Source organism: Cryptotermes secundus, unplaced genomic scaffold (assembly GCF_002891405.2).
Source record: "Cryptotermes secundus unplaced genomic scaffold, Csec_1.0 scaffold529, whole genome shotgun sequence".
In the NCBI taxonomy this organism is placed as follows: Eukaryota; Metazoa; Arthropoda; class Insecta; order Blattodea; family Kalotermitidae; genus Cryptotermes; species Cryptotermes secundus.
Window position 1 is genome coordinate 875,151 of NW_019737988.1, and position 25,576 is coordinate 900,726.

The 25,576-nt window shown below is 35.7% G+C and overlaps 1 protein-coding gene across 1 annotated transcript in view; it reads left to right on the forward strand.

Annotated features, from left to right (window-relative positions):
• LOC111870635 (dynamin) overlaps positions 1 to 17,232 on the forward strand; it is a 65,840-nt gene extending 48,608 nt beyond the window's left edge. Inside the window, exons 16-17 of the mRNA XM_033753935.1 lie at positions 2,405 to 2,617; positions 12,642 to 17,232. Coding sequence (XP_033609826.1) covers positions 2,405 to 2,617; positions 12,642 to 12,798 — 370 coding nt within the window. The 3' untranslated portion in view covers positions 12,799 to 17,232. The remainder of the gene's footprint in view (positions 1 to 2,404; positions 2,618 to 12,641) is intronic.
• Positions 17,233 to 25,576: the final 8,344 nt, after the last annotated feature.

The window sequence follows — 25,576 nt, forward strand, 5'->3', positions numbered from 1 at the left end:
TCTGTGTACACAAACAGTAAAATCCAAGAAACTATGGGACCTACACTAAAGCTTTTGAAGTTTTTGAGAGTGTGAAGCTTATTCTGCAGGACACTTGGCAGGTTGATTTATGCAAGTCTGACAATAGAAATATTTCTTTTCTGGCTCCCTTGATCTTTCTGTTGCTGCACACAATGTTGTCTTTGTGTTTCTTCATGTCATAATGGTAAGGGGATTGAGGCGCTGTATTCAGTCTTATAATCTCTGCTGTTCCTGGATGTGACCTCTTTCTTGGGTTGCACACATCACCTACTAGATTTTCAGATTTTCAGCAAGAGCTCGCTTTCATTTCGCAACTGAGATATTACACCACCTATTCCAAATGAACCTCATGCTTAGCTGAAGTTTTGCAATTTTGTCTTTCGCATATCTCTTTGTTTCTATAACACTTATTCAAAAGCTCATCATTGAAAAATAAACTAAAATAATCCATGGGTTCTGCATTTTGCAGAAGTTAAATTGTGGCCCTGCATTCTTAGTGCATGTGAATTCCTTGTGTTTCTTGTTGCCCAATGTCACTTCTTTCCACCCACCAGTACTCATGCCAGTTGTTTAATTCTGACTCTCACTTTCTGACTTTCTGTTGCTTGATTCTTCATTCACAGTTTCTCCTTTGTTTTCCAAATCCATCTCATCATCAGGGTCAGTATTGAGCTCTGGATTTGCCATAACACTAATAGTTTCTTCATCTGCATCACACAAGGGATCATTTTAGATTTGTTGAAAAAGACTATTTCAACTTATTTGTAAAGAGTCTGTCTGTGAGACATTAGCACAAGAAACGTATTTTATGCTGTCTTTCAAACAAAGACCAGAATGCCATCCCAGACTGGGAAAACATCAGCAATGAAGGAATTGCAACTGTGTTGGAATTTCAGCATACAGAGCGGGTTATAAATGATAATTATGCTTTTGAGCATTTTTTTAAAAAATCAAAGCTGTCTATATCATTGAAATATTTTAGGACATAAAAAAGAACATTCAGCACATGCTGTCAGTGAAGGGTTTTGCATTTTTGAAAATATGTTCCAAAAGTCATATGCAGTTCTCATTTTAAATACATTGTAACATTTCATGCTGAGTGCATATCACTTAATTTTAAGAGGTTCTAAAAAGTATACCGTTATGCATATTGTTGGACAGATTTTGAGCTAGTTCAATCACAACCTCTTTATATAACATACATTGTTGGGAAAGGTTGCAAAATAAGTAAGGAACTATTAGTTTTATTGAATCCATCTGCCCACTAGTAGCAGTACCCATGCTGTGCAGCTGGTTTTATTCATTAGGGCTGAAATTAAGGTATTTGACAGATTTTAATAATACTTGAACATTATGCACATCTGTTCTATGTTTTGTATTGTGTTAAGTTTCATTCACTTCATATCTGTTTAAGTGGAAACATGAACTTATCTTTTCAGGTTTTGTGTGTGTGTTGTGTGTGGTGGCATCTCTGGCATGTAACACTGTATAATTGCTAGATAGGTATGAATGTTGTGGAAGAACCTTCAGGCTTTGCCTTGTGCCATGAAGATGGAGGTGTCAGGGTCCTCTTAAATGAGGTACCTATCAACCAAACTACACAGCATCACAACCTACAAAACTGTAATCCTCCTATTCACTGCTGTGAGGACCCCAAGCCTCAATTGACATTTCTGTTATATTAATGTTTATGAATTTCATTCCCTTGAAGTTGTTTTAAGGCCTGAATACACATCTTGTATATTCCTTGAATATTCACCTCAGAGAAAAATGTCTTGAATTCATATTTAAGTGATCTGTAAAATATGCATCTTTTGTCTTATGGAATATTTATTTAAAAGTGATTGATTTTGAGAAAATAACTGGTATAATAACATATCCTACATTATATGTTAAGTTCGTGTCATTGAAGGCATTGTCCAAGCCCCTGTTATTTCCTTGCCACGTAGCTGTTGTCAGATCAGTTTCTAGTGCATATATTTTGACAGCAGACAGACGTAATGTGTAAATGAAACACATTTTTAATGCTACTTAAAGTGCAGTTGCCTGTTGTGTCCATAACTACTTGTATATTACCTCTATTGTCCTCCACAGTCTTCCAAATGGTCACTGTGAAAGATGTTTCACCACAAAAATTCCGTTTGCTCTTCTTTCCTTTGTTTGCAGTACATGTACAGCCCATCATGACCTAATATGGTTGCACAATAATATTTTATGAATTAATTTGTTATATAATATCCTTCATTCTACAACTCATCTCTTTTAGATCAGTACATTTTCAGATACTTCCACAGTGAAAGAGCTGAGGAGTTCAGAGTGAATACACCCATCATACTGTGAGAAGAAGATATGCCTCTCTATAATTGCTCCCTCTTCCTTGTAGGTTGTCTCCACCCTCACCAGGTGGTCCACGCCGAGGGATGCCTATACAACCTGTTACAGCTCCTGGGTCTCGAGCACCTCCTCCACCTCCAGCTACTGGACGTCCTGCCCCTGCTATTCCTAATCGCCCAGGACCTGATATGAGTCAGCGTATGCCACCTTCATTGCCAGGGCGACCACAATCTGCGGGTCTGCCACCACCACTCATACCTTCGTGAGTAGACAGACTTTATATTGTACGTACTGTATTGCTTGATATGGACAGTCTTCACAAGAATCATACAAGGTCTGATAGGAAATGTTTGTCTCTTAGTATATATTCATCAGTAATCTGTCAGACGACAGGTCCACAGTCTCTTCCAAAACAGTTCCTCCACGTAATGAGATCTCAAGCTTTCTCCTTCAATTAAAATATCCTCTTCTGTACCCAAGGTCCTCCAGCATCTTCTTATGTCTTCTTCCTCATCTTCTGGGCACTTCTATCTGCCCCTCCGGTTTGTTTTTTTCTCCAGAGGAAACATCTCGCATACATGGTATCTCTGTTTTTGGAAAGAGACTATCCAGGAAAAGTGATAATGTGGTAGTTTTTCCGTTTGCTTTCCACTTTGCAGTAAAACAGCCGTTCAAACCACTCTGGTGACGCCTGTTGCTATACGAACTTGAACCATCTCGAGGATCATTTGCTCTGTGCTTCAAGTCGCTGCTGATGACGCTGCTTCCGGCATCGGTTTTTGGTTTTTGGTTTTTGGTGTCTCTCTTTGTTTGATGCCTACCCTTTGACCTGTCCAGCAAGGGAGGCCCTGCCAGTAGCTATGCTGCCGCTGGTAAAGCTCTCAGGGTCCTTGCCATACTCAAACCCCCTCACCATGATAAGGTGGAGACACCGAGGGAGTTAGTATATATGTATAAAGATAATTACAAAATAAATGTCTGAACCACTTTTATTTTCCATACTGGTCAGCTTGAGTTGACTAGGACTTTGAATAACATACATATGTGCCATCAATATACACTTTGCATTTATCCATTTTTCTCACATTAGTTTTTCTCATAGTCTCTCCATTTGAACTCTGCAGCAGTTGCCACGTAAGAGCCAGTATAGTTCCCTCAATATAATGACTGGCAATGTGTTTGGTGACCAGGGTTCGATTCTTGGAAGGGGCGGAAATTTCTGCCGTAATTTCATGTTTGAAAACACTTCAGATGATGGACAGTGTCAAAAATGATAGTGCTGTTTCTGATTAAACATGTTGGTTCCCTTTACTATGGGAATTGTGTTGTGCATTAGTGTTTAGCATTGTTGAAGCCTTTGCATGTATAATTATGTTCCATAATGGATACACAAGCAGAGACCAATTAATGTTTGTGAAATCCAGAAGGATAAATATCATTTTACCTTGTGGGTGATTTCTAAATTTCATATGGCAGGAAATGATATGTATATAAGCATGTTCACATAAGAAGTGAAGGGTAATGTTCATTTTAAAAAATTGTATTTTCAGTTTTGAAGTTGCAGATGTGATACATGTTGAGGTTCTACTCACATATTTAATTATCGAGGACATTTTGCATCTTAATGCTGCAGTAATGTTTTTCTGTTTTTAAAGAAGAGGCAGTTTCAGTTACTGTGAATACTATCTTTATTTTTGCTACAAGTTACATACTAAATTCCATAACTATGGAATGTTTAAATAATTGAAATAATTGAAATAATAATAAGTGAATAATTGAAATAAGAAAACCTTACCCAGTCACACTGAACGGAACTATTTAGCTTTTTCATTTTATGTCAATTTTGTTTGTCCAATAATGCCCCCGATTGCCTTAATTTGTTTGCACTTCTGTAAATATTTCCTCTGTGTGGAACTGTCGCTGGCTGAAATTTATGCTGAAGTTGTCTCACTTTTCTTGCAGAAACACTTCATATGGGTATCATACATGAATACTTGTTCCAGCATGTATCTCACATATGAAACTTTGATACAGGAAATAACATGAAGAATGGCTGCTTATCATGCAGATCAAATGTGGTAGCAGGAGTTAAAGTGACATGTATTTGAGTTGATTGATCCATAATACATACGTTCATGTTACACCGTGGTGACAGGGGGGCGAGGAGGTACCCCACCGCTGTCACCCTATGTTATGGCGTGAAGAGGGCGTGGAGGAATCTCTCCACCTCTTCCGCCATCCATGTCGTTGCGCCCTTGGGGAATGGCCAGTTGCAAGGCTAAGCACTTGGTACTTGACTCGTTAACTACCTCTTGGCTGTGAGTTCCCAGTCCCGATAACACAGGGAGGTACGGGAGAACGGGGAAATAGAGGGTGTGACTGGGGGTAAGTCAATGCGACAAATTTCTACTGACGTTGCTCTTCCGCATTGTACTACAAACATTACCCTTCGTCTAACTTCTCTAAGGTGAACCCAAAATAACTTAATACCTAAAAGTTACAAAAACCCTTGCCGAAATTCTACAGCATTACAGTTCACTTTAAGGCTGTATTGTCTAGAAAACTTAATTAATTTTTTTTTTAATTTGCTTAGTGGGGGTGGAGTCCAACTGGGTCCACTCAGCATGCTGGCTACTGATTGGCCTATTGTAGCCTGCCCTGGGTGATTATGATGATGGAGAATTTGGTGGAATGAAGATTGACAGGGGAAACCGAAGTACTCAGAGAAAACCTGCCCCACCGCCACTTTGTCTACCACAAATCCCACTTGCCCAGTCCTAGGATCGAACCTGGGCTGCCGTGGTGGGAAGCCAGCGACTAACCGCTTGAGCTATGGCGCGGCCACCTAGAAAACTTACTGTAGATGCAATGTTCGAATCAAATTTATGTGTTAAATGAAGGCATCCAATGGGAAGACGATGGTACTGCAAGTACAATGATGATACCAAAAAAAAAATATTTTAATGACTGGGTGATACATGATGAACTTGTGGGCTGGCAAATGAGGACATTCGCTTCAGCACTTGATACACTGCTTCACAAAAATATATTTGTTGGAAGGTTTGTTGCACATTAGGTCTCATGAGGTATACTGATATTCTGTCCCTTCGATATTAGATTGATTTATGAAAATAAACATCCTACTTTTGTGTTGAACATATGACCTTGTGTGTACTTGGAAGGCTGGTTCATACAAGATACAATTGAAAGTGTAAGTATGGTTACTGATTTATATAATGAACATGTGAAATATAATTATATGCATATATACAGGGAGAAAAGTGCTGATTTTAACAGACTAATAAGTCGTAAGGTAATATGACTTAAGTTGGTACAGATAAGAAAGGACATTTGCATGAGATTTGTGTTAAGAGATTTTGGAAGCAATTGGAATGTAAAGATAATGAGCTATTTAGGATAGTACCAGGAATTTTGAAGGTACTGACTTGAACAGTAGGAAGGAAATAGGGAGAAAAACGCAATTTTCTTAGAAAAATGATTTGAAGATATGTCACATGAAGGAACAGAATCTGCTGTAAGCTGAATGGGGCTGATATTGCGGTGACCTGGTGAAGTTGAAAATGCAGAGATAATCTTGCAGGTTTTACTTCCAGAACTGTTGCTAGTAGATATAGAAGTGGTATGTTTTTGGGTGCATCTTTTATGTTGACCATGATTTTGTTAGTGATGCTTCAGCAGAACACTTCAATGGTTCAAGACCATGCTACATTGTATTTCCATAAGTCTTCATTTTGCATCATTATCTTTGGATCTGCTTCTGTTCGTGAGATTTTTCTCCATTTAACTATACTTTTTATTATCTCTTTTCTTCATTCAAGTTGTGGGTGACTAAATAAAGCTATTGGCACGTTAATAATGAAATTATACACTCTTTAGGTAATATTGCATAGAGATTATTACAAAATTATTGTAGAATGTTACTTTCATTTTATCATCAATGTGACAGATCCATTAATTTGTATTTCCTGATCTTTGTTTAATAAACACTGTATTAAATTATAATTAATTTTGGATAATAAAGTAATGGGCAAATGTCTCGTCCCATTTTATTTTTTATGGCAAGGTCAGTGAATTTTGATAGGTTGGAGTACTTATCAAATGATGTGAACAATGACTGTGGAACAGCCATGCCCAGCACACAATACAGTGGAAGTTAAAGTTTAATTTGCAATTCTTTTGGTGGATTTATATTTTCAGTGCAGTGGAAGCCTGTATAGGTCTGCGCATAGCCTTTAGTTCATGTATGGCTATTCTAACTGCAGTATATCCATGACTTTTTGTTGCAAGGAAAATTTGGGTGGTTTTACGTAGTATAGGGCTGTTGAATTACTGTATACAAAGCCAGGCAAATAAGTTTTGAGACCAATTTTTTATTTCATTCTGGGTGATCTGGCAGCATTGTTACTTGGAATGTTAAGTGGTGGAACAAGAAAGAGCTCACATGAAAGTATGGATAAGCTGTGTTCAGTATTTGTTTAACAGTAGCTTGTTAGATTACTGTGTGACATCAGCTTTGCCCAGATGTGGAAATGGAGCATATGGTGGAACAGAGAGTAAATGTGAAATTTTGTAGTAAACAACAGAAATCACCCACTGGCCATACACCAGTCCATGGAATAGGGATTGAAGAATTCCCTCAGGCCAAAGAAGCTATAGATGGTAAAATCCAAGATCAAAACAATGTTGAGCTGCTTTTTGACATCAGGGGTATCATCCACTTTGAATTTGTACATGAAGGAAACACTGTCAGTCAGACATTCAATGTGGAGGTGTTAAAAAGTTTTATTGATGCCTTGAGGAGTAGTGAGGAGAGTTGTGGAGAGATCACTTATTGATTCTTCACCATGCCAACATGCCAGTGCATTTTTTGCTGCATGTGTTCAAGTTTTTAGGAGGAAAAGGCATCTCTGCCATGTATCATCTGTCATACTCTCCTGACTTGGTTCCATCTGACCTCTGGCAGTTTCCAAAACTCAAGCATGTGCTGAAAGGAAAGCATTTATCAGACATTGAAGACATTAGATCATCCATGAAAAACATTTTGACAGAAATTTCTGTTCAGAATTTTAGAAACTCACAGAATTACTGGGTTTTTGGGCTTTCTCCATCGTCCGGATTCTAGGTAATAAAGGACATGACATTTTGGAAACTTGATCAGGACACTGTAATAGATGACACGATGTTTTGGAAACTTGATCTGTCTCTGTCTTCACCTGAAGACAGAAACAGATCCAGTTTCCGAAATGTTGTGTCATCTGTTACCTAGAGTGTCCTCTATTACCTAGAATCTGGATGATGGAGAAAGTCCAAAAACCCAGCAATTCTGTGTGTCATCCACCATCGTCAGAACCCTATAGAATCTAATTCTAAAAACTGTTTTGAACAATGGCCAAAGCACTGGGAACATTGTAAAAACTGGAGGGAGATTACTTTGAAAAATTCTAGGTTGCTAATATCTGCAGCTCATAAAATAACCTTTTAAAAAGTTAATGTTGACTTATTTGCCCAACCTTGTACACTCAGTCATCGTCTTGTGCAGTGCTTGCATGTGACGTACTTTTATTCCTTATTTGGGAACTAAAATTAATTTTGTATCTGTAGTATTCTATACTTCAGATAATTTTGTGCGTTGTCTGTTATCAATCTATATTCAAAGAGATGGGAATGTAATGTGAAAGGTAGTCTTGGGTATTTCATAATTAGTATTTATTGCGGAGCATTAAACTGAATCATGAGGTTACATCATTCTTCCACTAGTATTGTGTACTGGAGTATCAGGCCAGAATTACCTGTTATCAGTTTCGAGGAACCATATTGATTTCAGGCTTAGTCTACATGGTGTACAGTACTTGCTTTTGTCTAAATCAGTGCTTATTTGTTTGAAGCATACACTTATATCTGAATTCTGCAGAAAATAATAGTGTTGGGTTTTGTTGTCTTGTTTTGGTTGATAGCAGTAGAAAATATACTAATGAAGTTTCACGCAGTTTTTGTGTTGTGAAGTATTGGCCTAAGCGTGAAAGGAAATGTTTCTATAGCCACATTGGTGCTCTTCTCTGTGCTTGTTTCTGAGGCTTATTCACATGTAAAGTTGAGCTTATGGGAACTGAATTACTTTTCATGCACAGCTTATGGGGGTATGTGTGTGTTACATGTTTGTCTCTGCTTGAAGTGAAACATGGCATGTTTCTCTTTCAGGCGGCGACAGTAACTGCATGAGACTTGACACGCTAACATCCTAACACATCTCTGTAAACTAATATGTCTGTTGTTTTCACACACATGATACACAGCCAGCAAGTTAAATCTGTGAATCTTAATGTGAAACTGTATTACATTCTGTATATTGCTTCTTAAGACATGAAAGTTTTCAATCTGATAGTGACATTGTCTCTGATAACTCCATTTCAGAATGTTACTGTTGCTGCTACTTACATACATATACTGTATCTCTGTGCCAAGGATTATAGTGTTTGACTGGTGGTTCATTTCTTTATTTCAGCATTATTTAAAATGCTTTATGAATGAGGGCACTAGTGTTATGGAGAGCTTTGTAGTTATATTACACTGAAATATTGTTGATGGATACACATATATGTATAAAATAACGTTTATTGGTTATGTTTACATTTACATTTATTTTCACTTCGTGGATCCAATCATCTGCCAGTAGGGCTGGATATAAAACATGTCACACATTACAAATTCATGATGACTTCCCATCATATGTCTTTGGTCCAAAAAATATATATAATCAGGCCTCATGCAGACAGCACAAGTTGTCAAGACAGCACACACAGGCCATGGAAAAACCACTATCAAATTCAACCCTGAACTTAATCCCTCATATTTCCAACCATAACAACTTTATGCTGCACAATTGCAATGATAGTTTAGCATAAGCTACATTCCTATATCAGAGTAAATTACTTTAGTGAAGATTGTGCAATATTTAGAAGAGAGCATTTCTAAAAACTGGTATATGAAGTAACCGTGTTACTGTGAAGTGGCAGGCACTGTGTTGGCAAATAATATATAAATCCACCAGCATGAGCTGTCATCTGCGATTGTCAAAGTGTTAGTATTAATATACTATGTGTAACAAAACCACAAAATAAAGAAAAGCAGACAAGGGAAATAGACTTGAAAGAAATGGCACTGTTGCGCTAATGAGAGTTGCTACACAGAAATGCATGAAGGAACTCCTTTTAACAGTGAAACTGAAGTAATTTCTTAAAGGCATACTGCAAGAAGAGCAGGAGCTTAAATTACTCCATGTGGTCCTCTTTATCTCTTACAGTTATGACAGTTTGTAATGTCAGTTTATTGAAAATAAACTATAAAATTTAGGAAATAAGAAAGAAAATATGAGAAAATGGAGCATTTAACATGTCTGAGCATGTGGACTTTTTCATTCATGGTGCTTAATGTTCATTCTAGTGAATTTTCTTGCTGGAGATTCTGTCACAACCCTCTTTTTCTAATGTTAAGCACATACTATACTCTGTATTAACTGGTTTGTGGCTTATCTCTGCATCTTTTGGACATGTGAGCTACCCTATGGTGTGCCTGTGAAGCTCACTCATTCTGTCTGTCTGTCTGTATGCATCATGGAAACTCAAGAACCAGTGGTCAGAATTCATGATATTGGAGAATTGTGTGAAGAATTATTGAGCAATTTTAACTTCCATTTAGATCAGACAATTTAACAACTACAGTGCTTGGAGAGCCAGATATTTTCTGTGTGTGATGTGTGAAACATTTCGTGGAATGAAAAATGTTCCAAACAACATTTGTAGAGACAAATTAAACAACTCATTTTATGTTCGGTACAGTTTGTCCACAAGTCTTATGGTTTTCGGGATCATTGAACAAATCAGACCGTGCATACATCTGTGATTATTTATATTCAACAATCACCATCGTCTTCTGATGACTCCTGAAACCTACATTATCTCTGTTTTCTGTTATTTATGTCTCTTCCCTTTCATTATCATGGATAATCTGGAGTATTCTGTGTAAGGAAATTGACATTTAATAAAGTTTTGACTACTACTTTTTGGCCCATGAGACTTTCTTTAAGTAACATACTTCATGGTCTTGGAATCATGCTTAAATGCCTAAAACACTAAAAGTGTCTCAAAAAGGTCTAGTTGAACTGGTGAAGTAGCTCTTTGGTGTTTCACTGTGCCAGTATGTCAGGCTCATTATTAGTACAAAATGGGTTAAAGCACATGAGTTTAGAATCATCTTGCTGTCATTGTCTTGGTATGCTGGTTAAATTGTAATGCTGAATAAAGGGATATTGGAATTTTTCCTTCTGTTCCCATTATAAGATATCTTCTTATTTAAGGGAAATACAGAATATGGGATTTTTTTTTTATGATTTAATAAATCTCTTCTGCAAATATAGGAAGGAATGGATTGAATGTTAATCGCAGTAAAATTATTTCCATGTTCAAAATTTGTATTACAGAATGACATGTTGTTGAGTGAGGTTCATGTATCTAGCGGCAACAATTATAGATACATTTTAGCAGCTTGTAAAAAGTAATGCTAGTTTCAGTGAAACCAGGCAGGTAATTGGTATGTAGTTATCAGTGCCACTGTTCTTGTGTCATATTTGTATGTACAGAATTTTAAGTATTGTCTTAAATGTGAAAAGAGAATGAAAGGGGAAAATATAGTACATGAGATAGCTGTATAACAGAGATGCAGAAATTGTAACTTAGGATTTATCCTGTTATCATAATCAGTTGGCATCCCTGTATTACACAGTCTTAGACTTGGTGCTCTCTGCATCATTACAAACTGCTTTTGTTCTCTTTTTGTAAATTGATTCTCTCTAGTCAACATGTATTTGCCAAATTGAAATTTTCAGTTTGGTACACATTCTTGTTCAGTGTGTGAAACTCAGTACAGGCTTAGATCCAACACATTTCTGTCAAGTAATGCTTTGGAAATTGTAATATAAGAATGAATGTTTATAGTTGTGAATTGGATGCTTATGCAACACTTAGTGCACTTGTTTATATTTTTTGTGCAAAAGTCAGTCAAAGACGGAACTGTTGTACAAAGATTGTAGTTGTGAATGGCATGCACAGGCAACACAGGAATGCACAAGAATTTTACAGAACTTCTGTATGGATTTTTGTACCGCTTGCAGAGTTTGTGACAAAAGGAGTCTGAAAGTTAGTAACAGTTATGTGTGTGTCACAAGATGATACTGCTTTAGGACACAGATGTTGCAGTAATATTGAGAGGATTTGGTTGTTTTATTTTTCATAAATTATTTTTCTTTATATCTTGTGTGTAATTAAAATATTTCCTTTGCTTATTTCAAGACATTAAGGTTTATTCATATATATTTCTAGAGTGGGTCAGTATACACTATGAATTTACTTTTTTTTTTTTTTGGTTTGTTCGTCTGTGTTGTAGCAGATATGAGGAGAAACAAGGAGATTGTAGAAGAAACAGTATTATAGAGTCCATTGCATTCACAAAATAAGGTCTTCTCATTTCTTTCACACTTCTCGCATGTTTCACTGCAGTGTAGATATATGTTTATCTGAAAGCAGGCAGAAATAAGGGCAAAAGGTCTTCATTTCCAGAACTTATGAAATCATGCAGTATCAGATAAAAACTGGTAGGGATGGGTGGGTAAAGAAAAGCTACGTTGGTAAATTACTGCAGTGAAATGACAGTTGTTAGGTTCATTTACATTCATGATATCAAATTATATTTGGAGTTATTTCCAAATTAGCTGTTCTGAGAACATTATTGTTCTCCATTTCAATTCAATAAATACAGTTCTTTTGAATATTAACATGTAGAAATGTACGTTCATTTTGTATAAGGTTGGTTGGTCAGTGAAGTGACTGGCTAAGGGGTGGATGATGGGCTCCATTCCCAGCAGGGGCTGTGATTTTTCTCGCCACTGGGTCCAGACCGGATACGAGGCCCACCTAGTCTCCTGTCCAGATGATACTGGGTACTCTTACCTGGGTGACAGAGGCTAGAATGTGAAGCTGTTGGTTCTTTCATTGTAGTGTTGAGGTCAAGAATTTGTGGAGCTATGCTTCTAGTCCCCCATATATCTTTATGGTTTGATGCTTAATGGAGCACAACAATAGCTTTACTTGTAATATGTCATGTGGAAAGTAGGCATGAATACTGATTGAGTTAGGAATGTGAACATTTACTGTGAGTCAAAGGAAGATAAGTCAGTCTGTAACTTGGATTGTTGATTGTTTGCGGTGCTGCAGTCGATCCCAGGGCCAGGGAGGAATGGGAATGGGGATTGGGATGCCACTGATCCCCCAACGCATGCAGCAAGCCATCGGTCAAGCCGCTGCACAAGCTGCTGCTCAGGCAGCAGTCAATGAATTGAAGGGTTCATTCAGAACATCCAGTAAGCATTAAGGAAAGCAGCTTCATGACATTGGATAGCGTTAATGATGAATGAAGGAACTCTCTTCAGGTGTGAGTGGAATCAAAGGTGAATAGTTTGTAAATGCAATTACAGCTGTGTTTCCAAAATTTGGACATTCTAATGGCATAGTTAATTGTTAAACACAGTATTAGGAAGTGTAAGTTCTTACAAACATGGGTTTTGTAGTATGTGTCAAGTGATATGTTACTGGAATTTGTGCTGTTAGCCACATTTTGTCTTCCGAATATAACTTTTGAATATTTCTTGATTAGTTGAAAGTGTGTGGCTTAAGCATTATCATATAAAATCAGCAATAGAGTTTCATCCTTCTCCATCAGAATCAGTTTAAATGAAACCGAAAGGTAGTCAGATATATGTTTGAAGTGAATAAAAGCATGCAAGAAGAGATGTGGCAGAAATCAGAGATATCCCCTAAAAATGTGTGGTTCAGAAACTGGAAAGGAAACTTTTCATCTACAGAGAGAAGTTCCTCTGTGGGTGATATTAATTCCTCTTGTGTGGGTCTTCAGGTTGCATTTCTGTTTGCCATAATGCATTTGTATTCAGTAGACTTCTCTGTAATTATCTGTAAGTAGTCTGTGCAGCCAGTCTTGTTTTGTTGAGTGACTGAACTTATTCAAAACAATCATAATTTCTCTTTGTAATTTACGTACTATTTTGCTGATTATAAGGTTGGAGTATTTTTCAGGTCTATCTGATAATTTTGTCATATATGTTAACTGATATTTAATAGTATGCAGGTGTACAGCATATATTGTTTGTTAGCTAATGTTTTATTACTATGTATAATAATAACAGTTTAAATTACAATGTTGTGATTAAAGAGCTCTTACTGTAACTGACAAATATGTGTGTAAAAGTATTGTACAGTTGTTATGAGTTACATGACATGACATTTATAGGCCTAAAGTTAGAGAACTGATGATTATGTGCGTTACAGGACATTTTTGTATCAGAGCATGCACATGGATAAAACCAAAACAAGATATTTGCTAGTGTTCCTGTTATGTAGATATAAAGTTTTAACTTCCTTCATTCAAAATATGAGACATTAATTGCTAGAATACCAGTAGTTACCTCTCCCATTCTGTTATGAGAACTGATTTTGAGTGTTTTGTTGTATGTTATGTTCATAATGTTATGAATTGTTAATACAGTGAATGCAGATTTAAAGAGAATTTGCATATTGAATAATGTTTCAGACACGTATCATATGGATTTTAATGAAGACCATGTATGCCTTTCTCCAATAAAAGTTGCAAAGTTTTTTTCACCCCCTGTGCTTTGCATGTCTGAACTTTGGGGAATGGAATTACCAGTGTTTGGATATAATGTTATGTGTGGGCATTTTACCAAAATGTTACAGACTCCATCTTGTTAAACCTTTGTGCACTGAGCCAGCCCATATAGAATGCTGTATTAGTATTGTTGGTAATCTTTCATTACAGCTTATACTTCTGTAACAACAAAAAGGTATGAAAGAGTTATTCTTACAGTTTATTAAAATCAACATTTTAACATATCTATAAGAAAGTAACCAGTCACATGATCCTTTATCATGGCTGCTGCATAATAAATTATTTTACCTTCAGTAATTCTAAATAGAATTATATAGATCTTAGGTAAAATTTGCATTTCATATGGTTAGCACTGGTACACCAAACTTGTGGAAAGTGCATGTTATAAAATATGTATTATATAATAATGACTGGAAAGTCAACTGGAAATATACAGCAGATTTTATGGTTATTAGTGTGCTATTCACAGTCAATGTGCAATCTTAATGTAACTCAGTTTTAAGCCGTGATGAACCATTTCTTTCCAAAAACTTGGTACAGAAGTTGAACTTTACAATGTATGTATGGTTGTACAGTTACAATAAGTTTTACATTTTCCCACAATTCATTTATTGCTAATGTCTATGCATTGTGTTTCATAGCTCTGACTTTTCCTTATAAATAAAATCCAATGTACACAAGTCAGAATTACACCACAAACAGCGCTCATTAATGTACAGTGTATATTTTCTCTTAGATGTTTGCTGTATGTTTCTGCTTTGCCTAGCTTGTACATAAGGTGCTGATGTCTAGGAAATAAGCATCTGTAAAGGTAGATTAGAGGAACAAATACTGTTTGTTGTAAAACAATTAAGATACAGATTTACTCATGCCCCTCCCCCCAAAAAGCACACATACGCATGCACACACACACACACACACACATGCACACAAACTAGTTAATAATCTTAGTCATACAATACAAACACTACTAACGTAACTGGCTGCAAGTTCTTTCTTGACCCAAAAGTGAAAGTCTTTCAGCTTTTTATGTGTTTATGTTTGTAATATATCATACTATGCATAGAAGTATGTGTGGAAGAGAGCTTACTCCATTCAGTTCATTCCTTGTGTTGTCTGCTGTCATTTTGCGTTGGAAGTTACATGTCAGGAATGTATTAGGATAATAATTTGATGTGATTTTTGTTTAGAAGAAATATGTCATTTGGTGAAGTAAGTACACATAATTTTGGCACGTATGGAATATTCACATTTAATTTTCAATTGTTAATGATGTGCATAAATATATTTTCAGAAATGTAAAGTCATCAAATAAAGATTCACTTAGCCTGCTTCAACAAAGATTTGGTCACAGCTGAATATATTGTTCATAGACTTTCATAGTACAGCTTTTATGTCTTTACTCATTGCATTATGATGTTACATTCACATTCCAAGTTGATAATATTGAATGCATATAGTAGCATCAACCATAAATAGCATGGGATATACAGTGAAAATTACATATATATATAAACTGCTTTCTTGGTAGTTTTGCTAGACGATTAACATTTTTGATGTTGTAAGAAGAACAGCAAAATTATTTTCAGATAATCATCAACATTCCATATACACATATGTATCAGCAAAACTCTGTCAAAGAGAATTTGTATATTATGAAATAATCTTACCCTTGCCTTGTGTGATTATGGCATGTGTGCAGTTATGTGCAGCAGGTTCTTACCTTTCAAAACTTGAGTACGTTACTTGTTCTCGTTCTTTTCGTCAAAATATGACCACAAACACCATGAAATATGTACATAATCTCATACTGACAGTATGTATTTACATTTTTTAATGTGCTGATAATGCTGTTTGCATATTGTCATTTGCAGTTTTTACCATTAATTGCCCCACAATCTTAATTATCATGTAATTAATTTTTACTGTATATTGAATATGGTCAAGTCTAATTGCTAAGAGTAGTTTCATATACCTGAATACATTAAATATAATAAATATTTATGTATATAAATTAATAGTTGGATATAGAGCTAAGCATATGATATTAAAATGTAGGGTAAACATATGTGTATATATGTATGAGAGTCAATTATATTTAATGCGAATTACACAAGACATGCACTGTTTGTTCCACATGTAGGCATTAGTATGTGCAGATGGTAGTCCAAATCTGGGGGGAACGTTGGAAATCATAAGACACAGAGAGAAGGGAACTTTTTAGTGCTGTTCTGAACTTTCCTTTGCTAATTGATTTCCACGTCACTAAAATGGACTCTTGTAAGGATGATAACAGCTGAGATAGGGACAAATGATAGCACTACTCAAGTTGTATGAACCATGAGACAGTCTACCCGGCTAATTTTTATTGTAAAGTAAACTTAAATTACATTCTAATGCAGACATATATGGAGAATAGTTTTGGTAAATATTCTAAATTATTCTGAAGTCTCATGTTAATGTGCGTCATTTTTCCACTGTAGTGGCTGCTAGATTATACTTTGAAGACATGATTGGCAAGGCATTTTAATGTTTCACAATGCTTCATAGTCAACAAGTTCAATAATGTTGCACTGTCATACACAGTTATATTTTGAACATTTTATGCCCTCTTATCGCTAAATTTAAGCACTAATGTGCTGCTGTTTTGGAAAGATAATAATACTTAATGTTTCATTTATCCCACTGGGTTGTTTTTGTTCACATTTGGCAACACAAAACATTATTCTTTGAAGTTCTAAAAGATATCTCCTTACTGAAGTGACTTACAGGAGTGGGTGTTTTTAACATACGAACATTTCTGTAAATTAGGCTTCTTCAGTAAAGGTCCTTCTATATTTTGTTAAGTATTACTGCTTATAATGATAAGCTTCTACCAGCTGGAAAGTACAGCTTAGACCAAGGCCAGTAAACTGTTGCCCAGTAGTCAGAATTCATGATGTTCTGGAATAATCAGTTATGTCTTCTATGAAACTAATAAATTACCTGCAAGGATTACTGTCTTATGGGCTGTCACGCTGCTTAGTCTGATAGGTCTTTAGGTGACAGTCTACTAGGCTATGCAGCTTTGCATACCAGAGGATTCATTTTCATAGCCGCTAGTATGAGAACTTATAATCTCACAAATTATCTGTGTGCTGTTATATGGTTCCTCAGGAGATGTACATGAAAACAAATTTGGGTTTGGTATGATTCTGGAATTTATACTTTCACTACGTACCTAGACCTGTATTATCTTATACAGGGTGTTTCACGACTTTAGGGCATAACTGCAGGAGGTAATTTCCTAGGTCTTTGTGATCAAAAAAGTTCATATAAACATGTGTCCGGTTTTGGACGGTAATGGAGTTATGACCATTTTAAACTCAGAATAGAAGGTAACAATTACTGACAATAAACGGAACAAAATAATGAGCCAGCATAATACATGATACATTTAAAGTATGAATATAAAGTTAACTTCGTGAAATTACCTTTAATTTGAATTTATTGGTGCTTAAAGCTGATTTTCGAAAATGCCACCGCCGGCCGCAACACAGGCTGCCGTTTGGTTGTGAACCGCGCTGGACATATGAACCCACCCCGCCTTAGGTATACATCTCAAGTGTCGAGGTAACGAGAATGCACTGTCTGTAGCTGGCTAAAAATAGCGACCTGACAGCTGACAGATGTGGTTCACACGAGGGTGTGTACGGGAATGAAAAAACAGTCATAACTCCGTAACCATCCAAAATCGGACACATGTTTATATGAACTTTTTTGATCACAAAGACCTAGGAAATCACCTCCTGGAGTTATGCCCTAAAGTCTTGAAACATGCTGTATATGTAAGATACTAGGATTAGCCATGCTAATATTTTATTTCCCAGTTTGTTCAACTGACTCTTAATGATTCTGAAATAGTATGTGACTTACCTCTTCATATTTACCTTTCATAACAGTATAATATGATATCCTAATTACATGATGCCGATCACAGTAGCCGAGTGGTCTAAGGCATGCACTGTCTTCGCTCGCTCGGAAGCCGGGATCATGGGTTTGAAGCCCACTCGGCATGGATGTTTGTGTGCGTTTTTCTGTGTTTGTGTACAGGTAGAGTCCTTGTGAAGAGCTGATCCCCCACCCAAGGAGTCCTACCATATGTCTAAGATCTAGTAAAACTAAAGTGAATGGAGAGTTTCATGGAGGTAGGCCTAGGCCCAAATGAGGGCTGTAGTGCCAATGAAAAGAAAAAAATTACATGATACAATATTGTGAAACAGTCTTCCTTCTGTCGTGCAGTATATTCACTGCTTCTGTTCATGCTGCCAACTACAGCTCAGCTTTTCCCTTTTTCGTCTTATTGTACTTAAGGAGTCCATGGACCACAAGCAGCCCTTGTTTTCTGTAGATAAGGTATAAGTTGTCACATATTGTGAATTTAATTTGAAACATTTATCCATGTTAATTATACTTTTAATTAACAGCACTGCACTAAATATCTTAAGTAAAAATATGTAGTTAGACTGCTTAAGCTACAGTTAGTTATCTTGTAGAGACCCATGACAGCTCAAATATTAAATTTGTTCTGAGTCCTGAGATTCATTTGTCATTGGTTTTATACAATTTCTCAGTTGACTGACCATTTCATACACATGTTGATATCTGTTTATATTTCATGGACACAAAAGTAAAGATGTAATCATCAGCTTAAGCGTACTAATTACAGATATGAGCTGTGTGTACGTCATCTGAATATTCCCCCAAGATGATAAATTTTATTCTCGACATTTATAACTTATTTCTCGAGCATATTCTCCAGAATATTGATTTTCATGCCAGTGTAATAGATCTTCCATTTAATTGCGATCTAAAAGTGTGTGAAAGAGAAAATTACAGTGGTTATTATTAAGTAAGGCAGCAAAAGAAATGTAAACTTAAGAGTGACAACATACTTGATCATACTTGAAGATTAAAATTATTGTTGAAAATAATATGTTAAGACTCAGAGTCATGATAACTGACCATTCAGTAGTTCTTATTTCCCATTATTTCAATCCTCCTGACTGTTTAACTAACTGTATTACTCTTCATGGCCAGTGAAGTGGGTGTTACGAGGTAGCTGTTTATGAGCCGGTTCATACACATTTTCTGTAACTTAATAGTAGATGCAAATATTCTTCATTGCTTCAAACCAAATTGTATTTATTTAAATCACAGTTTTATGAAGGGCTTTTGAGTCATACAATGGGCAATAATTAGAAACTGTATTAAAAAAAATTCTGGAATGTAATTATGGCAAGTTCTGCCAGAGGAAAGAACACCATTTTTACCATTCTTTCATAAGGCATAATTTGGCTTTTCTATTAGTGGATTTACTATTCTAAGACCTTCCTGTTGGCAAATACAAAAATTAAATGATCATATTCAAACATTTGGTAATTTTCCACAAAATACTGTATGACATTAAATAAGTTAAATCTAAAATGCCACTAAGGACATTTAAGGCCATGCCATAGATCAAGTGGTTAGGCACTGGCTTCCCATCGCGGCGGCCTGGGTTCGATCCTGGGTCTGGTCAAGTGGGATTTGTCGTGGACAAAGTGGCGCTGGGGCAGGTTTTCTCCGAGTACTTCAGTTTCCCCTGCCAATCTTCATTCCAGCAATTGCTCCACAATCACCATCACCTATCATCTGGTGCTGGTACAGTACACCAGACGTGGCCGCAGTACAAGGGACTTAGTCCCGCCCCACTAGTATTAAAAAAAAAGGACATTAATATGTGTTCAGACATTACTGTGGGTATGTTTTGTGTTGCTAAATAAATATTAAAGAGCATAATTTTTTCAGTAATTCAGGAAGGTAATAGATCATCTGTTATTTAAAGAGTCTCATGGTTTAATGTTAGGTGTGAATGTTTTAATTACTTTGATGGAAAGATAAAAAAAAAAGTTATTTCCTTTGATATGTGGTAATTCAATCAGACTTTCATTTATTTCTTTGAGTTAATATTGAAACTTTGTTGAGCCTTGCCTTTTTTAGTATTGCAGAAAAATTCAAATGGGCTTCCATAAATTATCTGTTAAACTGTAAAAAAGAAGCCTTTCATCTTCCCAGTTTCAATTTTCAGCCTGAACATCGATGTGAACAGGAATTTATTTCATTCATATATTTTGTGCTTATGAATGTAGTATTGTTAACTAAGTTCAAATACATTGGTATTTTGAGTTTGAGAAAATACAAATACCTGAATGTGGACATTCTTGCTGTGTACATAAGCTAAACAGTTGAAGGCCAAATTAGTGGTTTTGAGTAAAGGTGCCGAGTTGGTGTACATTTATTTCAGTGCATTGGTAGATTCCAGATGTGTAACTGATCTCTGGCTTTTTTTAAACCCCCTTCCAAAAGTGTTGGTGTTTTTGAATGGCAAAATTTTGTTTGCCCAGTTGGCAGCACATTGTAATTATGAATAATGGTGGTACAAGATATAGATATATCAGGAAGAGCCTTAATTGTCACTGATTATATCAAATTATAGGAAACAGGATCAAAAGGCATTCATTCTTCCTGTGAACATTTATCAGGGAATGGTGAGTAACTTTTGATATGCATGAGTGGGTTGCAATACAGATGAAAACTTAACTGTTTCTATCATGTGTATTATTTCCTGTGCCCTTTTTCTACCAATTATGAGAGTTGTTCACCTTATGTAATTGTATATGATAATCCTTTAGAAACAATGATTACATGCCAAATATAAAATTAAGTGCAAGGAAACAAATTTCATTTAGCCCATGATCAACCGTAGATCTGAAAACACTTTTATTAGGTTTTGAGAAAGGATTTTAAACTGTTTAAGTGTTTATTTTCTTATATTTCTATCTTTATTATGAAGATTACTATCTTCTTGGTTGTGACACCATCCAACTTGGTAAAAAGGGTAACCGGTGTTTCAGAGGAGTGGCTGCCTCCAGATTCATGGTACAAGAGTGAAGATGGAGGCAGCTAGTTCCTCCAGAATCCTTTTACCAAACTGCGCACATTCACATCCTGGAAGACAGCAGTCTTCATAGTCACTGCCAAGAGAACATCAAATCTCACATAGTTGTTATTGATTTTACTGAAGTGATATTAGATTGTACTAAATAATAATTCTACATTTTAACATTTGTAGGGCATAATGAGAAAGACTGTAACCACAATCTGTTTTATGCAGTTTTATATTGCTTTTATTGCCCCATATCTAGTTGGTACTTGGATCTGAGATATTTTCAGGCAAGACCATTTGTCATTTTACATCATGTTTCAGTAAACATTTAATGTATCAGCTTACATTTAATTTTAGAACATTACACAGTACTTTATTCTGTAATCTTGTTATGTTTGATGTGGCCACATTAAAATTTATTTGCCTGGGAGTGAGTGATTTTGCAGGAACATTGTTTTACACTAGGATATGAACTGCACTTCTCTACTACTTCGGCGTGTGTACACAGTAATAATTTGTTTGGTAGTTTTTTAAAATCACTGAAGCTCAAAAATACGTGAAGTCCAGTGATTGTGACATTTAAATGTTATGTCCCTTAATTGAATGTAAATATTAATGGGTCAGATTATTTGCACCAAAGTTAAATTAGGATAATAACTATAATTAGAATGTACATTTGTTGGGTTGTATAGAATAATTGTTGTTGATGAAAATTCACCAACTTTCCCTTTGAAAAAATGTTACATTGGTTATAATAGCTGTCAGTGAAGATTAATTTAATAAAGAAAATATCTTTACTGGCAAATGTTTTAGTCTTGATACATACATTACTTTCTCATTTAATTTGAACACCAATTTTATGACTATTTAAAATTTTATGGCGACCTGTTGTGGTCCATTCTTCACTATGTAATTTTCCTTATTATCCTATCCGTTATTATACTCAATAGGAAGGGTCAGATTACTTGAATATAGAGTTTTGTGAAGACTGTAAAGCTTTTAACAAGAAATGAAAAACACAAGAAATACTTCAGTAACCTGTATGCTGATAAACATTTCTTCAAATATTTCATAAATGAATTTCAGAATTACAGTAAATATGCATATTGGAACATTATTTTTATAGAAAAAACACATTACTGTGAGATGCAAGTAACTGTATACCTTCATGCGTGAATGATTTTTAGAACAAAATAAAGCTAAAACGTATTGATGATCCTCTTCAAGGATTGCTGTTGTATTTTGCATGCAACGATATTTTTATGATATTACAGTGGTTGCAGTGGGTTGTTTTGAATTGTTCTTTGATAGAGTGCTTAATATATGGTGCTTCTGTCATTTGAATTTGTATTCAGATCTAGTCATAGTCTAGGGGATTCAAATTTTGTCAGCAATACAGCCATCATTGTAATGGCACTTGCCAGTTGGTTAGTGAGAATGGTGGAACAATGTTTGTTACATCTGATGGAAGGAAATTAATGTAGGATATATGACAGGAAGAAAGTAACTGAATGAAGGAAGGCACTTCTGGTGCATTTGCAATAAAAGTTGCACAGATTCATCTGTTAGCTTTGCCATGTCTATATGTAACAACTTGAGAACTGTTGAATGGATTTTCATGAAATTTAATATTGTGGGAGTTCCACTGAAGTTTGATAGATTCCAGTGTTGTTTGAAATGAGACACCAATCACAGAGTTTACACGGAGATTACCTGGATTTCTTCACACATCTTCATTGCAATGCAATACTTATTGATTAGGATGAAAAATGTTTCAAACTAAAGCAATAAGAAAGAATTAAAGGAAGGAAAAAATAGGAAACACATTTTATACCCACTATGCTTTTTTTTGTAGTAAATCTTATAGTTTGGGGCAAACAAAAGGGAATTGCTGTGCTAGATTTGTTTTGATATACATACATTTAATAACTTCAGATGTGTGTGGTGTCATGCTTGTCTTACACTTACCTGGAGGTAGTGGGGAAAGACCTCCGAAAACTGCAACGCTATCGCTGTCTAAAACTGTGTGTTTTGAATATATGGATCTACTAATTTACCTTACCAGGTTTTCCATTTTAATGATATAGAAGCACATTAATTTCAAGCAAACATCTCTTTAGTCTTTGCCATTGTGTAGAGCTTTCATCTACTGTACTCTTAATGTTATGTGTTGTCATAATATTTTTCTACTGGCAAGGATACTCAGGTAAAATGCATCATTCCAGTTTCATCGCTTTCATATTGCTATATTGCTGGTTTATTGCATGAAAAGAAATTTATTAGCATGTGGCAGGTTTTTAGCATGCTTATGTTTTAGCTCAGAAGATACAAACTTCCTTTTCTTACAGTCTGGACAGTGATGTATCAGATTTCTACAATATATTATATTTGAGCATCCTGTTACATTGATGTATCACTCACTCATTCATCTCAGTCTTTAATGCAACTTAAAACTGTTCACAATCTCTCATTAATTTAAAATAACATTAAAAACATCAATTGCTACATGTTTCAGCCTTACTTGGCCGTCTTTAGGCAGTTGTTCACTTTTTTTTAAATCCGCACTAGGTCATAATATATTTACATGCTATTGCATATCATTGTTCATATGTATGTACTCATTAGTTTAGTGCATGTCTCCCAACTAGTACATGCATATGAAGGGGGCACAAACATGGATGCCACAAAAGAAAAATAACACGGACTGGAGAGAAGAGTTTTATTCTCAAACAAACATATTTCAGTGTGAACAATGATATGCAAGAGCCTGTAGATATATTAAGTGTAGTGCAGTGTGACGGTTTCAAAAAGGTGAACAGTTGCCTGAAGATGGCCAAGTAAGGCTGAAACATGTAGCAGTTGATGTTTTTAATGTTATTTTAAATGAAAGAGAAATTGTGAACAGTTTTAAGTTGCATGAAAGATGGAGGTGAATAAGTGAGTGATACAGTATACTGCACTGTAATGTATTTATTGGACCTCACATATTTAGTATTCATTTGTGTGTATATGTATGTTTTTATTTAAATTAAGTAAAGATAATTCATTTTTATTATGATTGTAGCTGTCAAATGGGTAAAGCAGAGTCATGAACATTGCTGTTATAGTAGCTTTTATACAGGAGTTTTGGCATGAAAATTTTTTTTAGTTCTATTCCACTTTTATTAATATTTCCATATTGAATTACATCAGTTGCTAAGACTGATAGTCACTGTCAATATGACTGAATATTCTTTGCAGCAGATGTGGCAGTGTTACAGACTTCATAGAAAACTGTTGAATCCATTGCTCTAAATTAAAATAGCTGATTAGTTTAATTGGATAAAATACTTTTGATATGCTTTTTTCATTAACTGGAGTAGAGAAAATACAGACTACAAATCTGAAATAGCTTATTCCATTGCACGTGTGTTGTAATTCCAACTGCTAAAGTTTCAGTCTCCCTGATGTGATTGGTTAGAATACTTTCAAGAGTTGCAATCAGGCCATATTGTGCCCACCTCTAATCTTTGTCACAGTGGGGTTGCTGTCTGTGGAGATTGTGAAACTCAAAGGAGGAAACTTCTGCTCAGAATCTTGTGCCCTCTAAGAAAAGTCTGGCCTCCAGTATGATTATAATATATAAAAAAAGTAAAGGTATCCCTGTAACAGCCTGTGGAGGCCCATAGGGTTGTGAGATGTTGAGGTTCCCGCATTTTCTAGACAGTCGGATCATAGATGGCAGCAAAGTTGTTAGCCTTACTCACCGGCTGCCCTTTACCCCCAAGAATATTCCTGGTACTCGTACATACTTAATACATGATTATAATACATGTGAAAACATGGAGTCAGTCATGATTGATTGTATTTAAGGAGCACTTTCTCCAAGGGTCTTCAGTATCTGTTCGACTTTATATGAGTAATTGTATGATACCTAATTCCAGTTTTTATCAGGGTTTCATTTTGTTTTTCTCGTTTGTTTGTAGGCGTCCTGTACCCACTATTCCCCCCAGACTCCCGGATCGGCCAAACATACCAGCAAGGCCACAGTTCTAGCTGAGGAGCAGAGTGGTGAAACTTAGTGCTTGTTTGTTAGACATGACAGAGTATTCACAGGTGTTTGAAGTCAGTTACTGTAACTTGTAATACATTGTACCTCAAGGAAGTGGTGGGTCCAAGGGACCAAAAATATTGTATTTTGCAGGACCAGTGGAATAAATAAGGGGCCAAGAAGACTGCAGTTTGAAAAATCAGCCTTGAAGTGACAGGGACTGAGACTGATAAGTAGTGGAAAGTAGGCCAGAATTATGGGCTAAATGGCTAATGTATTGTGTTCCCTTATCAAGGATACTAGTCTTGTCACTAAGAGTCATAGTCCAAAATATATTCATACAGATATGCAGAGAACACAGTAACAAACCTTTGCATTTATTATCTTATTTAAGGCTGTATAAGATTACATTTTGTGTGTGCATCTGATGGCAACTAAAAGCAGAGTACTGC